Genomic DNA, 14,208 nt, shown 5'->3' with positions numbered 1-14,208 from the left:
GATATATAGAGTTTTGTACTTGCCATGACAAATGATGGATATTCTTAGTTATTTCTTCACTCTTTTTCACTTTATAGATAAAATAATATTTACAGAATAGGCAGCACATTTATGAACAATTAAAATATATCAATACATATCTTAACACATCTTTCATTCATTTTTTATTCAATAAAATATCAGAAAATTCTCAAAACATTCTAAATTCAAATTCTGAAGTTATGTCTGTGATTTTTGTTTCAGGTTAGTGGAGTTTTAGAATATCTTTTCATTAACATTATCTCCAATAATATTATACAGTATGGACAACATGTACACCAGAAATGCCACTTTAGTTAAAGACATAATCTGTGATCCACATCGTCCACCAATTCACCTGTTATCAGTCTCAAATTGATTAACAGGATATGTCATACATAGAACACTAAACAATATGTAAATCTAACTGATGGATGTTTCTTAGTTATTTTTTTTTTATTTTTTTTTTCTTGCCGAAGTAGCCAGTGGCAACTGCAGGAAGTTGCTTGTCCAAGCCAATAAATTGTCTTTTGCGTAGCCTCTTGTAAAAATGGCAAACTGTCATTTTCAGTTTCTTGTCTATAATAAAACTGTTAATCACTGAGCCTCAGAGGAGCAGGTTGGTATATTTTGTCAGGTGCTCACCCATATTTCTCATCTTTATACTAAACTAAGTTAACCAGCTGCTCCCTATTAAATGTGCAGATCTGTGATTGGTTTCAATCGTCTCCTCTGGATGAAAAAAAACAAACAATCAGTGTAATTCCCTAAATGGGAAACTGAACCTTTAAAATCACAACAACCTTTTAGCAGCACATTGGCTTTTTGTTTTCCTCGACCTTGTTTAGCGTATCGTTTCTCAAACCCCTCACTGATTGCCTCATTTCAGTCTTATAGCTTCCTTATTTGGTGTCATTTTTTACATACCACATCTCAGCAATCTCTCAAAATAGCAAAGCATTCACGACTAAAATGCTAAAATGAATCACATAACCACATCATGCCAGCTTAAATGAAGCACTTTGTTTAACGCCTTTCATCCCACTCTTGTAGATGTTAGGCAGTATGTTTTTTTTTCGGAGTGTTAGAATAGCTGTTTGCTGTTGTAAGTGTGGGTGTGCTGAAAGCCGGTCGAGGAGCCGGGCCGGCATGTTGATGAGGCTGCTGCAGCCTCGACGCTCCGTCCCCTCCGCCTGTTAGCGGGAGTCCCGAGGGGGAATGCTAATATGAGGAGAGGCATCCTCCTGAAATACATAATGCCACTAGCAGATCGAGCCTCGCTCACCCGAGGGAGTGGCATCATTCCCCGTGAGTGATGACTCATAAATGTATTCCCAGCTGATTTATCCTAAAAGCCACTAATCCTGCATTCTGTAGATGCATAATGCCGAGTATTTTGTGCTGTCTGAAAAAAGAAATGTACTCACGTTTACGTCTTATGGATGGCTTTGATAGAAGCTTGTAAATGTGCTTGTTTCGCTGATCTATTTGTGCAGAAACGGTTTTGTTTTACATAATAGAGAATCTTCTTTGAGTGCTTTGTACAAATGATAAATATGTCATTAGTTAATGTAGGATTTTCCTTCTGCTCATCTCTGAAAACTTGCTCCAGTCCAGATAATCTAATTTCCACAAATACAACATTTTTTATCTTAATGTATCCCCAGAAAGTCTAATGAGCTCGCTCGCTCCTTTCCATTAACTTCACGCCCACTGCAGCATGTTAATGGCAGATTTCTCACCAGCACTTTCTCTCCTGAGAGATCTCAGCCGGCAACATTATGATCAATAGCCTGCCTCTCTAACCTCCCGGCTCCTGCAGTGTAACATAATCAGAAAGATCTGAATTGTCAACAGTAATGAATGTATGATTACTACATTTGGTTTGTGACTGCTGAGCCGAAACAAGACCGCCTCATGTAAAAGATATGACTGTGAAATACAGTCTTTCCACTGTTAGTTGAAGTCCAAACAGAGCGAGACACGGTGCGTTATTGTGCTGCAAATAAATAATATGAACAGCTCAGCAATGATTACACATAAATCCACCATCATCAATACCGTATCGAGCCAGTGCTGCCGTTCACTGACGTCCTCAAGGTTCAGCCGTCAAGATTTACGCCTTATATTTTTCTTGTCCTTGTCAGTGAATCTCACATTACTCACTCCCTGTTTAAGAAATACACAGCAGGGGAACAGAAAACTGTGAGCTCCTGTCCAATCCACTGCAATCCAGTGCTACAGGGCTGCAAGAAACAGCACCTCTGTGAATATATAAAGTTCGTATTTTTGTGTGAAATCCCTCTCGGCGGTGTTCATCTGTGGTGGTGGTGTTGCAGCCTTTAAACCTGAGAATAATTTATTATGTGACTAAAGCTGTGTTCCAAATGTCCTTCTTACATCTTAGTACACTGACGTGTGTAGAACGCGAATTTCGACAGAGTAGTGTCGTCTCAAATTGCACATGGTCTTTCTGCACTTACCGGAAATAACCGTAGTATTCGAATGCAGCACCTGCCAACACATCTGCAGGCTTTGATCATCTAACCCCAAAAAGAATGTTTTTGTGCCCTCTGTTTAACGCACACAGTAAACATACTGATGGCTTCTACCCAACAGCAGTATGTCGGTCCCTGATAACAAAATAAAGACTTTTATAAGATGTTCTGCAACAGCTACAGCTTCCTCAGACACGGCAATCTGACAATTCTTTAGCTGCGTTAGGACTCACACACTTCTTCTTTTTACTTTCAGTAATACAAAAAAAAATACAAAATGCTCCAGGCATAAAACAAACTGTACACAGCGAGTTCCCTTTAACAATTCAACTAATGAGAAAATTGTCACAACTTCAGAGTAGAAAAAGTAACTTCCATTACAAAGTCTGTAGTGTTGCTTGTGGTATGCATACAAATGGGTAACAATTACTACACTTAACCCTACACTTCTTTTTTTTAATGCCTCTCATTCTTCTACCTTTTGTGAATTGCAAACGGGCGGAGCATTACTCTCCCGGCGGCTCAGTCGATATGACGTATCTTCTGCTGCAGAGGATTGTGGGACATACTAAATCTTTTCTGGCATACTAAATGGTAGTATGGTAATACGAGTATTGAAATGCACAGCACACGTCGGCGGTCCCTCCCTCTCATCTACGTAGCCAGGATGGCGATCATTGAATGTAAAAAGTGTCCCATCGTTTTGAGTACATCATCTGGATACTTGTAGTTTCCACACACTGAACGCACTCAGAATAGTGCGCGTTAGCACGTAAGTCTGCATTTGGAATACAGCATGAGATTGGCATCGCCTATTGACGAATGTTTTCCTTTTTGTTTCCACAGAGGCCGCCAATGGGAACGTCCCCGCCGGGCAGCGACCGCCACCTCGAATCCGCAACGTCCAGATCAACAACCAGATCGTCAAGCTCAAGTACTGCTACACCTGCAAGATCTTCCGACCACCTCGAGCATCTCACTGCAGCATTTGTGACAACTGCGTCGGTAAGACATCTCCTCTGATCTGCCGTCAGTTCTTCTGCTGTTCAAACAAACCCTTTACAAAGTGGAAAGATGAGGTGGGTTTATTTCAGTTGCACCGAAATAGAAATGGGTGTGAAGTTTTGTGGGAAAAATAGCTTGCTGACATGATGATTATTACTGAAGCCTCAACTTTAATTACCTGTGTGTTCATTTGTCGCCGTGATGAAATGATTAAAATGTATAAATAAATGTTGAACAAAGCAGACAGGGTGCAGAAGTTTTAGAAAACGGAGAGAAATGCACCAAAAACTTCACAGAGAATGTGTTTTTTGTTGTTGTTGTTTTTTACAATGTGCTTTTGAATTTTGAATTTTGAAGCGTTAAGTGTGTCGTGTTGTGAGGTGTGTATGTAGCTGTGTCATCACTCAGCCCTGCAGACTAGCAGTGATTTGGCTGCTGTTGATTGAGGAATGTGTTTGAAGGGATTGTCGACTCACCGCCGATATGAGAGGAGACAGTGGAAGCTCAGTGAGGGAATAAGCGCTCAGTCATTGTGAACACTGGCTCATCTGTGTACACCTGCGGTAGACACACACACACACACACACGCACGCACACACACACACACACACACACACGCACGCACGCACACACACACACAGGCCTTGTATTACACAGCAGCATGCCTCAGTCCTTCTTTTACTGCAGTCACATCCTTTCTTCCCCAACGTAACTGTGTTTATAGTCGTGAAAGAATATGCATCGTACTAAAAAAAAAAAAAACGCCGGACCGTTTCAATATTATGAGATGCAAATGTACAGTTTAGTCAGTTTGATAGTCCAGTGCATTCAATTTGAAATAAAATAATAACTCTTGGGTTTAAGTGCTAGTCGGCTTCCAGACCCCTGAATCACTGCACACGGAAGAAATGCTGAATCATTTTGATTATTAGGCAAGTAAAGTGCTTTGAGCTTTAATATTGAATGAACAGTGTCGAGGATTATAACTCTACTGCAGTCTATACGCAGTCTAAAGATTTGGGGGAGTCTGTTTAACAAGATATAAGGCTCTATTGTAACAATTTAAGTGCTTGGTCTGAAACACATTGTTTAAGTGCATGTTGCACGTCCAAATCCACTTCTGCTCATGATAAGACCAACACGCCAAAGACTGCTCAAACGGGCGTACATACATTTGCTGTTTGAAGAGCGGGCCCGCGCAAGTAAAAGCTGAGACTGACAGGAATGTCATTAGTTTAGCAGTTATTTGGTTACAAACCAAAGTACTGAACAAATAATATTTTGACCAGATGATGGCGCTACAGGAAAAGTCATTGGATCACCAAAGTTATTGGGCTCCTCTGGGGTCTCCTCTGGGGGCCATGAATGTCAGTGCCAAATATTTTATAAATCTCTCCAGTTTCAGTTGAGATATTTTATTCAGCACTAAAGTGGTTCAGTCGTGCTACTGGCATGTTTGCAAGGCTTATATGACCTTTACAGTTCCCCCAACACAGACTCATTTAGAGCAGGAGCACTGAGACTTTGGTTACCACCTCATTCAGAACCCTGTGAATACAAACCCAGAACAACAGAAGTGTGTGAATACTTCTGTAAATCTGAAAATGATCCATTCATTTTGACCTTATATCAACAAACTGCTTCATGTCTTGTGTTTGTGCCTCGGTATTTACTGTGTATTGTTGTGAAACTGCATCTGCGGAGTGCAGCGGTGTCTGCTGCAGCGAGAAGTGTAAAGTACGATGTTTACCTCCGTTGTCCGTTTGACCCTGCCCTGCTTTTCATCTGGCTCGCCTCTAAATGATAGAAGAGGAGAGGCAAAGAGGAAGTAGTCCCTATATTTAGACACCAGGTTTTCAGAAACTGACGCATAAAGATGTCTTTGTCTAAATAAAACTGGTGTATTTTTAACAGCTATTTGATTTCCAAAAATGGCTGCTCTCTTATGAAAGCTCACTTGCAGGTTCTGCTACATTTTACATATTTATAGGTCACCTCACCCTTTTTTTTTTTTTCTTCTTTTCACAGACCGTTTTGATCACCACTGTCCATGGGTGGGCAACTGTGTGGGCAAGAGGAACTACCGATACTTCTACCTGTTCACCCTGTCCCTCTCCCTGCTCACCATTTACATCTTCACCTTTGACATCATCCACGTGGTCATGCGTGAGTATCATGTCAGCCATTTGTCCAATCAGAAGCAGCTGAACATGTATAGCTCCGAAAATGTGGCAGAACAGGAAGGACGACTTGTGCGCGAGCTGTTCCTGGTCTGTATGTAAATGAATCTATGACTTCCTGCAGACCGGGCTTTTCCTGAAGCGTGACACGACACCCAACAGCAGCCAACAGCTTGACATAATTCCCTTTTATCCTTCCTTCTTTTACTCAACACTAGAAGGCTGAGAGACGAGGAAACATGAGGGGGTATTTCTTGTCAGGATAATTAGCTGTGGGCTTTGTTATCTTAATACTGTGTAATATGTCAGAATTGTGCCTTTTCAGTTGACTAAAAACCATCTTTCTTTGTGTTTCGCTGTTCACAGGCTCAGTGGATAATGGCTTTTTGAACACTTTGAAGGAAACACCTGGAACATATCCTTTTTAAGCCGCTGGCCACAGCTCATACCGCTAAAATCTGTCTATATAATGTTTGCTGGATTTCATTTAATAGAAGAGTAAATCAATCTCAGTTTACCTGCAACTGCTGTCAACACGACAGCCTGTCAAGATTTGCACAACAGCATATTACGGCTTACTGGACGCTATTGTGTGCTCTAACATAAGCTTCAACATAGGGCTGGGCGATATATTGAAATTTTATCGTATCGGGATATTAGATTCGATATCATCTTAGATTTTGGATATCATGGTATGACATAATTGTTGCCTTTTTTACTGGTTTTCAAGGCTGTATTACTGTAAACTAATGTCATTTTCTGAACTTGGCAGACTGTTCTAGTTCTTCTATTATTTGCCTTCATGCACACACACACACACACAGGCCTAGTTTTACACGGAAGTATGCCAAAGTCCCTTTCTTACTGCAGTTACATTTTTGTCCATACTTGGACAAGACTTGGACAACAAACGAGAAGTTTGTCTACTGCTGTGTGACATTAAGGACTTGTGTTCACACTATTATGTTTTTTAGTGGTTAATCTGCCACCGTTCTTATTGTAGCCCCAATTATTTATCGTGCAGGAACGGAAGCTTCAACACTACTGTATCTGTCATTTTATGGATTTAATTCGCGTAGATCCCAGCTGTTCATTTCTTTTTTTCACACAGTTAAAAGGGCAAAATCCCCCTTCGTCCCTCGTACTCCTCTTTCCTCCTGTGCTGGCAGTCACTGGCTGTAATCATGTCACATAAATTCTTCTGTTTTGCTGTCACCTGCTGCCCACTGTTTGATCAGTGACCACGAGTCGGGCACGACACATCTGTTGCTGTTTTCTTAACTGGAGTTTCACTGTGCTGGAGGTGCTGGTGTGTTTCTTCACCCTGTGGTCGGTGGTGGGACTGACCGGCTTCCACACCTACCTGATCTCTCTCAACCAGACCACCAACGAGGATGTAAGTGCATCTCACCGCATGGTCGTTTTTAACATGTCTGGGTATGAAATAATACTATTGTCGCTTCTACAGGCAGTTTTCTCAGATATGAATCTTCACATCAGTTTGTTTAGGTTTTACACTGTCTTTATAAAAAGCCGCTGTTCCACAAGCATCTGTAACTCATCTCTAGGTTTACTTTCTGCATCCAAAGACAAAGAGAGCTCCACTTTAACAAAGTTAAGCAAAGAAACACACAAAAAAAACCTGCAGCTCCCATGAGAAATGGTGTTTGTTAAAGTTATGTAAACATAGAAGACAAGCCACTCAACATACTATTGATAAGGGCTTTTATTCTAGTAGTTAGTGTCAGAGGGGATTTTGAATGAGGTTTTCTTACTTTTGAACAGAGAACATAAGAACCAGTTTCACTTTGGTTCTGTACAAATGACCCGAGAGTGGTAAACGCCATCAGAAGATAATAATGCACTTGGACTGTTTTGTAGCTTACATAAAAAACAAAGGACTCGTATCTCATGCAGCTCAGCAGTTTGAATGAATGCCTGCATTTCCACCTTTTTAAACGGCCAGTTAGAAGCACAGAAATTATTCTTGAATACATCTACTCTTCTTACATTTTTTGTTTTTAGTCATACAGTGAAGTAAATCACCCCGCTATCGGGTCAATCCACAAGAGGATACTGTGCCTTGCCCAGATGTAAATACTACACACGCCTATGTCCAACCTTTTAAGGAGGTCGTGTTCAAAGTACATGAAGTATAAAGAATGATAAAGTCGATGTAGAGAGGAGGTCAGGCGTAAAGAAACATATTAAACTTGCATGACATACTTAACATGACTGACACTTTTTTAAAACTCAAACCAAGATCTCTTTCTAACCCTAACCACGTGGTTTTTGGTGCCTACATGTAGGACACCTTACTTGTCACAGCCTGGCGAGGCAAAACATCACGCTGACAGTTTGTCCTGTTGTGGACTGATGGCGTGTGTCACACACTTTGGGTTGGATGAATCAAGGCAGGAGCTCACATATTCAGGCTCTGCAGATTTACCATCATTTCACCAGTCCTTTTCATGAGGTGAATAATAGTTCATTCTTAATGGAACTACACAGATCACTTATGATTGGATCAGAAATTAGAGCAAAGTCCGACCACACTGATAAAAGGATGAATAAAATCCTCCTTCCAGCACATATTATTTTAGTGCTTATTGTCAAAGTCAGACACATGATGAAGATAAAGTTTTAAGAATACGTCTGTAAATATTGTGATTAGGCAGCCTGGCTTCACGGAGCTGGAAAGATAAACGGATATCGCCGCGGTGTAAACACTACAATTTCTAAGACCAGAGAGCTGTTACCTTGACAACGGCACCACCTCGCTCAGCACTGAAGGACACACGGGTGGTAAACTGTAGCTTGTTAAACAAGTGTAAACTGAAGGAAAGCAAATACAGAAAGTGTTGCAAGCTCCGATAAAAAGAAAAATGAAGGCTGAAACAACAAGAGCCTACCTCATGTTAGAATAACTGCAGTTAAAGCAAACACAGGTTGCATATAGGTAATCGGACTGGAATTCAGCAATATGTGTGCCAACTTTTTAAAGTTTAATACCCTTTTTTTTTTTCCCATCCAGTTCAGCCTCACTGAGACCAAAAATGTACAGCAGGAGCAGTTTTATTCTGCTCTGAGTCCGATGACAAATTCTCTGCGCTGAATACTAAAAGCAGCAGCTGGACTTCTCTCTGCTCACCAGCGGGTTCATGTCGTGGAATGATCTAAAATCACGTCTGAAAAGCTGCTGTTCTCAAGAAAAGTGTTGACAGAATGGAGCTGAAAAAGGAACAAAAACATCGCTGTTGGTTTCGGTCTCTCAACCACATTTAGAAGAAGCTATATGAGGGAAGGTGGAGCATCGATTGGTTAAGTCGTTAATTAGTCACCGACCACAGAAACAGACGTGCACACACACTTGGGCTGATGTAAAGCAGATGATGAGTGGTTGTGATGCAAGGGATGAATCCACAGAGGGAGTCATTTGTGTCGTGTCTGTGTATATACAGCGTGTATACTTTTGGAGGCTTTGTTAGTCCAGATCTAACTGCAGGGGCTCCGACAAGAAGCAGCAGCGATGATGATGATGGTGGTTGTGGGAGGTTCTAGATGGCTAAAAGCAAGAGAGTGCACTCATATTTTGTTGCAATGATTAATTTATAATTCCCCCCTTTTCTTTCCTGTGGGATGACTGCCCTCATTTTTTTTTTCTTCATTTAGTCAGCTCTGCAGTGAGAACCTACAGTGTGGTGTCCAAACAATGGCTTTCAGCCTTTTCAATATCTGCGATTGGCCTAATAATAGATGCATCGATACCTGCAGGGGCTGGGCACACCTCCAGAAACACTGCTGTGGTAGAGAGGAGGAGGAGGGGGGAGGAAGAGGAAGAGGAGAAGGAAGAGGAGGAGGGTGGAGTAAAAGAGGAAGATAGGAATGGTGGAGTGAGGGGCGAACAAGGGAAGGCACCTTGAGTGTTGTAGCTGCTCTGGTCTCCCACAGGATGATGCATGCTCTGTCAGCTGTCTGACACACACACACACACACACACACACACACACACACACACACACACACACACACACACACACACACACACACACACACACACACACACACACACACACACACACACACACACACACACATTCAGTAATACATGCAGACACACATAGGCATGCAGCACTGAGGCGCCTTGTGTGCAGACTGCCGACCTACATCTGTAGTAGCTAAAATAAAGCTGTTTTCTGTCCTGCAGGAGGGTCAGTCCGTGGAAACGGTGCTGTGGAAGTAAACAGTCAATTACAGATGCCTTTAAATTTAATGTTTCAGGGCAGTCTCTCTTCTTCTGCAGCTTTTACTGGATAAATACAAATATTTTCTAACCTGTGTGTTTAGTTACAGTTAAACTTAAATCCATCAATTCAGAAATTATGAGTAATTATTGTGTTTTCCATTTTAATGGTAGTTTAACAAAACAAATTGTAAAAGACATTCTGTGTTAACATCTGCTGTGGTGTTAATGCAGCTCTGTTTGCACCATTACAAAGAGCTCCGGCCAAAAAAAAAAAAAAAAATCGTTTCAAAAACTATTATAAAAAACATCATTAGGGGCATTGTTAAAAGACACAGAGTGGAAGTTTAAGACAGTTTCAATCCTGACTATCTGATCAGAGCTGGTTAGGTACTTGAATGCTGCATTTACCAAAGGATTTGATCCCTCTTTCGGTCGTCGCCCGGGATGTGCTGTACCTACATCCTGAAGTGCATATTCAGACCAGGGAGGGTGCAGTGGATCTGCACGCTCTATTGTTTGGAGAATATTAACTGTGACTCAGTTTTGAATCACATAAAACACACAAAGGAGGGGAAGACATGTCTAAAGGTATTTCTCTCTGGCTGCTTCCAACCCCAACCACCTCCATCAGCAAAGTAAGGCAGCAAAACTCGGAGCAAAAGCACACGAGTCCACTCGCTGCTGATCATTTAGCTCACTGCTGAACTGAAGGTGACACAGATGACTGCATCAGCAATTTTACCTTTTACCTGCTCAGATTTTCTCTAATCTCGATTTTGCAGTGGCAACATCCAGTTAATATATTCAGAGAATTTATTTAAAATATGATATTTAAAAAAGTCAAGGGAGCGGGAGGGGTCTGAAGGTTTCCACAGATACCAAAACTTCAAGCTGAATTTTTTTGGAAAATGTTTAAAATGATCTAGAATATTTGCATTAAATGCAGTTGTGCAGATAAAAAAAAAACTAATGAAAAAAAACATGCAGTATAAAACAGTCAGTCATTTTCCCCTTTTAAAACGAAACAAATAAATGTTGGCCTCCTGTTCTGCCACGAAGAGCGACTTTATCGCGGGGGGAATCCTTTGTGCGAATTCTTCGATTTTTCAATGAATTATTAAGGTGGTTTTAATCTCTCGTTGCTCTGCCCGCTCGCACCCGTCGGCACACAGACTTCCCATTAAACCAGGAATCATTAAATCCTGACAAGATAGATTTTTAGTAGGTCAAACCTAAGCCTGCGGGGATAACATCTAAAACTGGAGCTATGCTTTTGAATAAGGTATAAGCACGGGGAAGATCTTCATGAAAGAAGAGCTGAGAGAGGCTCGAGGCAAGTCAGGATGTTGGGTGATGGTTTGAGAGGTTTTTTTCTGATCCACTGATAAGCCCTGTGATGTATGTTGTTGTGCCCAGATTAAAGGATCCTGGTCGGGGAAGAACAGAGTCCAGAACCCTTACAGCCACAAGAACATCATCAAAAACTGCTGTGAGGTGCTGTGTGGGCCGACGTATCCGAGGTAACGGCCAGAGTACTCCTGTTGTGTTTCACACAGGATTTTGTGTTGAATCTTTTCTTGCGTTGTTTTCGACGTTTAGTTTTATGTCCCAGACTTTCTCCCTTTTGTCAGTGAGTCCTGTGACAGACTTTCAGATCTGTCCGTTTCTCTGTCGCCTCGTTCTGGTGACTAATGATCAGGACGCGGTTAGTGACTGATTGTCTCGTCTCACCCTCCAGCGTCCTGGACAGACGAGGACTGACGCAGGACAAACCGACCGTTCCTGCAGCATGCACTGCTCCGTCCTCCTCCAGCAACCCAGTGCCACAAACCACGGTGAGCGCACGCACACACACGCACGCACGCACGCACGCACGCACGCACACACACACACACACACACACACACACACACACACACTCACTCACTCACTCACTCACTCACTCACTCACTCACTCACTGTAGCCTCTCCATTCACACGCTCTGAGTCTGAAGTGGATCGAGGCTACAAAGCACAGAATAATGAATACAGAGGAGACATAAAACAGTGAGTTGGGGAGAACAGAGATATTTTTGTGAGAGAAAAAGGATCATTTTGAGCCTCTTCTGGTACAGTGGTTGTCATTGTGTTTTCATCTGCTGACAACAACAGACATTAAAATGTTTCACTGCCACACAATTGGGAAAACCCAATCATTGCTGCTGTATCCAAGGGTGGTAGTGTAATTGTTTTTGCTTGTACTGTCTTCAATAGCTGATAAATTCTACTTCTTTGGTCTAATTAGGTCAATTATAAACAAGCGTTTCAGTGCAAAGAAATTATGTTCACTGCAGAGCAGAACTGCACAATAAAGCAAACATATTGTGAAGCCATTCAAAACAACGAAAGAGGAGAGTAATCAGACAGAAAAGAAGAAGCATCTGATGATGTTTGTCAACGTTATATCTTTTAAAATGGTACTACTAAACAGAAGATCTACATAATTTGGAATCTATATTTATAATTAGCATTGAAAAGATCATTTAATTATTTAAACTAATTTAATAATTTTAACTTTAAGACCCAGAAAATCTGCATTAAGTTTGAACAGTTTTTTTTTTTTTTTTAATTTTTACATGAGATTTCCACAGTTCTTTTCCTCTCTGTGGTTTTTCCCTGTTTTTTTTTTTTTTTTTTTTTTTTAAAGCAAATGGGGCTCCACTGGAAAAATGCAATACCACACTTTTATACACCAATCAGGATTCAGCAACGTTTGAATCAGAATCATTTCTATGTGATCACCGTCAATCAAACCTGATCAAAACGAATTCAGAGCCTTGATTAAGCAGTTTTTGAACGTTGAACTTCTTATAACACATAATTTGTCTTATTTCATCACGAGGATTAAATATTCAAAGAGAAATACTAAAACCATTAAAACCGTGACCTTGTGGCACCCTGTCAATCACTGAACTAAACTCTGACAAATTTGATTTTCACACGTTTCAATTAGAAATGAGTGTCAGCCTGCCGTCTTTTGATCGGGCCGCTGGCGGCTTCAGTTTTATTTTAGTCATTCTTTTAGCTTCATCCAGTGTCTAATATTAGTCTCCGTGTTGTTTCATCAGTTCAGCCCTGCAAGATGTCTGCGGTATAATCAGAGGGAGCAGCACAGTTTAGCTTGTTGTCATAAACTAGCCTTCAGAGTGTCCATTTTGTTTCAGCAACTCCAGTCTTTTAGATGTAGGGAGTGATTCTGTGCTCTGCACCCAGCTTGTTTACATTTGTTTAATATTTGTACATGTAAAGCCTCTGACTCCCTTCAGTTTGTCGTCAGATGATCTCACTGCCTCTGCGTTTTTTCAGCATGCTTTCCTCTGCCTACAGAAAACCACAGCTCCACTCATCCCCAATGAGCACACACCTGATGATGCCAAGCCGAGTATCGCTGCCTCAGCAGAGAAGAGCACCTCCCCCAAAGAAGAGCACTCTCCGGCTACGACGATCCCGCCCCTGGCTTCACCCGAGACTGATGAGACATCCACGGTCAAAGACAAGACCCATTAGCTGCATGACGGGGCGGCTCCGGTCACAGCCGCTCCTCCAGCATCCTGCCTGCCCGGTCAGGAAGTGAAACATTAATGATCAACGTCTGATTACTGTGCGGGTGTCTCGGTTATTCTCCGACTCCCGACCCTCATTCCATCCCAGGAGAGCGGGGGATTCTGCTGCAGCTCCTCCTCTTCCCTCCTCTTCTCCCCGGTAGCTGCAGGGCTGTTTGAGTGACACTTGCTCCTGCAGGAGGAGGAGGGATTAAATGGAAAGTCAGCAGCTTCCTGTCTCCTGAACACTGCATGGAAAAGACACGCAGGAGGAGAAGCTGCTGGGAGACCTGCAGAAAAAAAAAAAAAAAAAAAACTCAAGCCGCAGTCCACCTGTGGGCTTCCTCTGATTGTCAGTACTACATTTGTTCTTTATTTAAAAATTGCATAACGACATTTATCGTGAGAGGCCAGTTCTAATATACTCCTTGCAAATGTCTGGCAAAGACAGAAGGTATGACTTCTGGACATGTGTAAAACTTCCTATACAGTCAGTTCGTGTTGTGCATACATCAAATGCCCTATGCAAACCAGGAGAAGGCTGGACGAGTGGTGTGGAAGAAACACGACGTCCAGGCAGGAGGAGGACATGCAAACCCTGAAGGCTCCTTCCAGGCTAAGTCTACCTTGTATTCTGATACTGCTGCATTCAGTACTGTTGTCACTTCTGTCCATCTTTT

The 14,208-nt window shown here is 41.8% G+C and overlaps 1 protein-coding gene across 1 annotated transcript in view; it reads left to right on the top strand.

The window, feature by feature from the left end:
• Positions 1-14,208, top strand: part of zdhhc9 (zinc finger DHHC-type palmitoyltransferase 9) — a 26,201-nt gene extending 11,993 nt beyond the window's left edge. The window contains exons 3-9 of the mRNA XM_069694307.1: positions 3,363-3,521; positions 5,550-5,687; positions 6,068-6,116; positions 6,995-7,097; positions 11,364-11,467; positions 11,686-11,782; positions 13,293-14,208. Coding sequence (XP_069550408.1) covers positions 3,363-3,521; positions 5,550-5,687; positions 6,068-6,116; positions 6,995-7,097; positions 11,364-11,467; positions 11,686-11,782; positions 13,293-13,493 — 851 coding nt within the window. The 3' untranslated portion in view covers positions 13,494-14,208. The remainder of the gene's footprint in view (positions 1-3,362; positions 3,522-5,549; positions 5,688-6,067; positions 6,117-6,994; positions 7,098-11,363; positions 11,468-11,685; positions 11,783-13,292) is intronic.

The sequence above is a fragment of the Brachyistius frenatus genome, unplaced genomic scaffold, assembly GCF_029030835.1.
Source record: "Brachyistius frenatus isolate BFR_SWC_R1_liver_20210118 unplaced genomic scaffold, ASM2903083v1 Contig_17, whole genome shotgun sequence".
Lineage (NCBI taxonomy): Eukaryota > Metazoa > Chordata > Actinopteri > Embiotocidae > Brachyistius > Brachyistius frenatus.
Note: the sequence above shows the minus strand (reverse complement) of the source record. Positions and strands in the feature narration are given on the sequence as shown.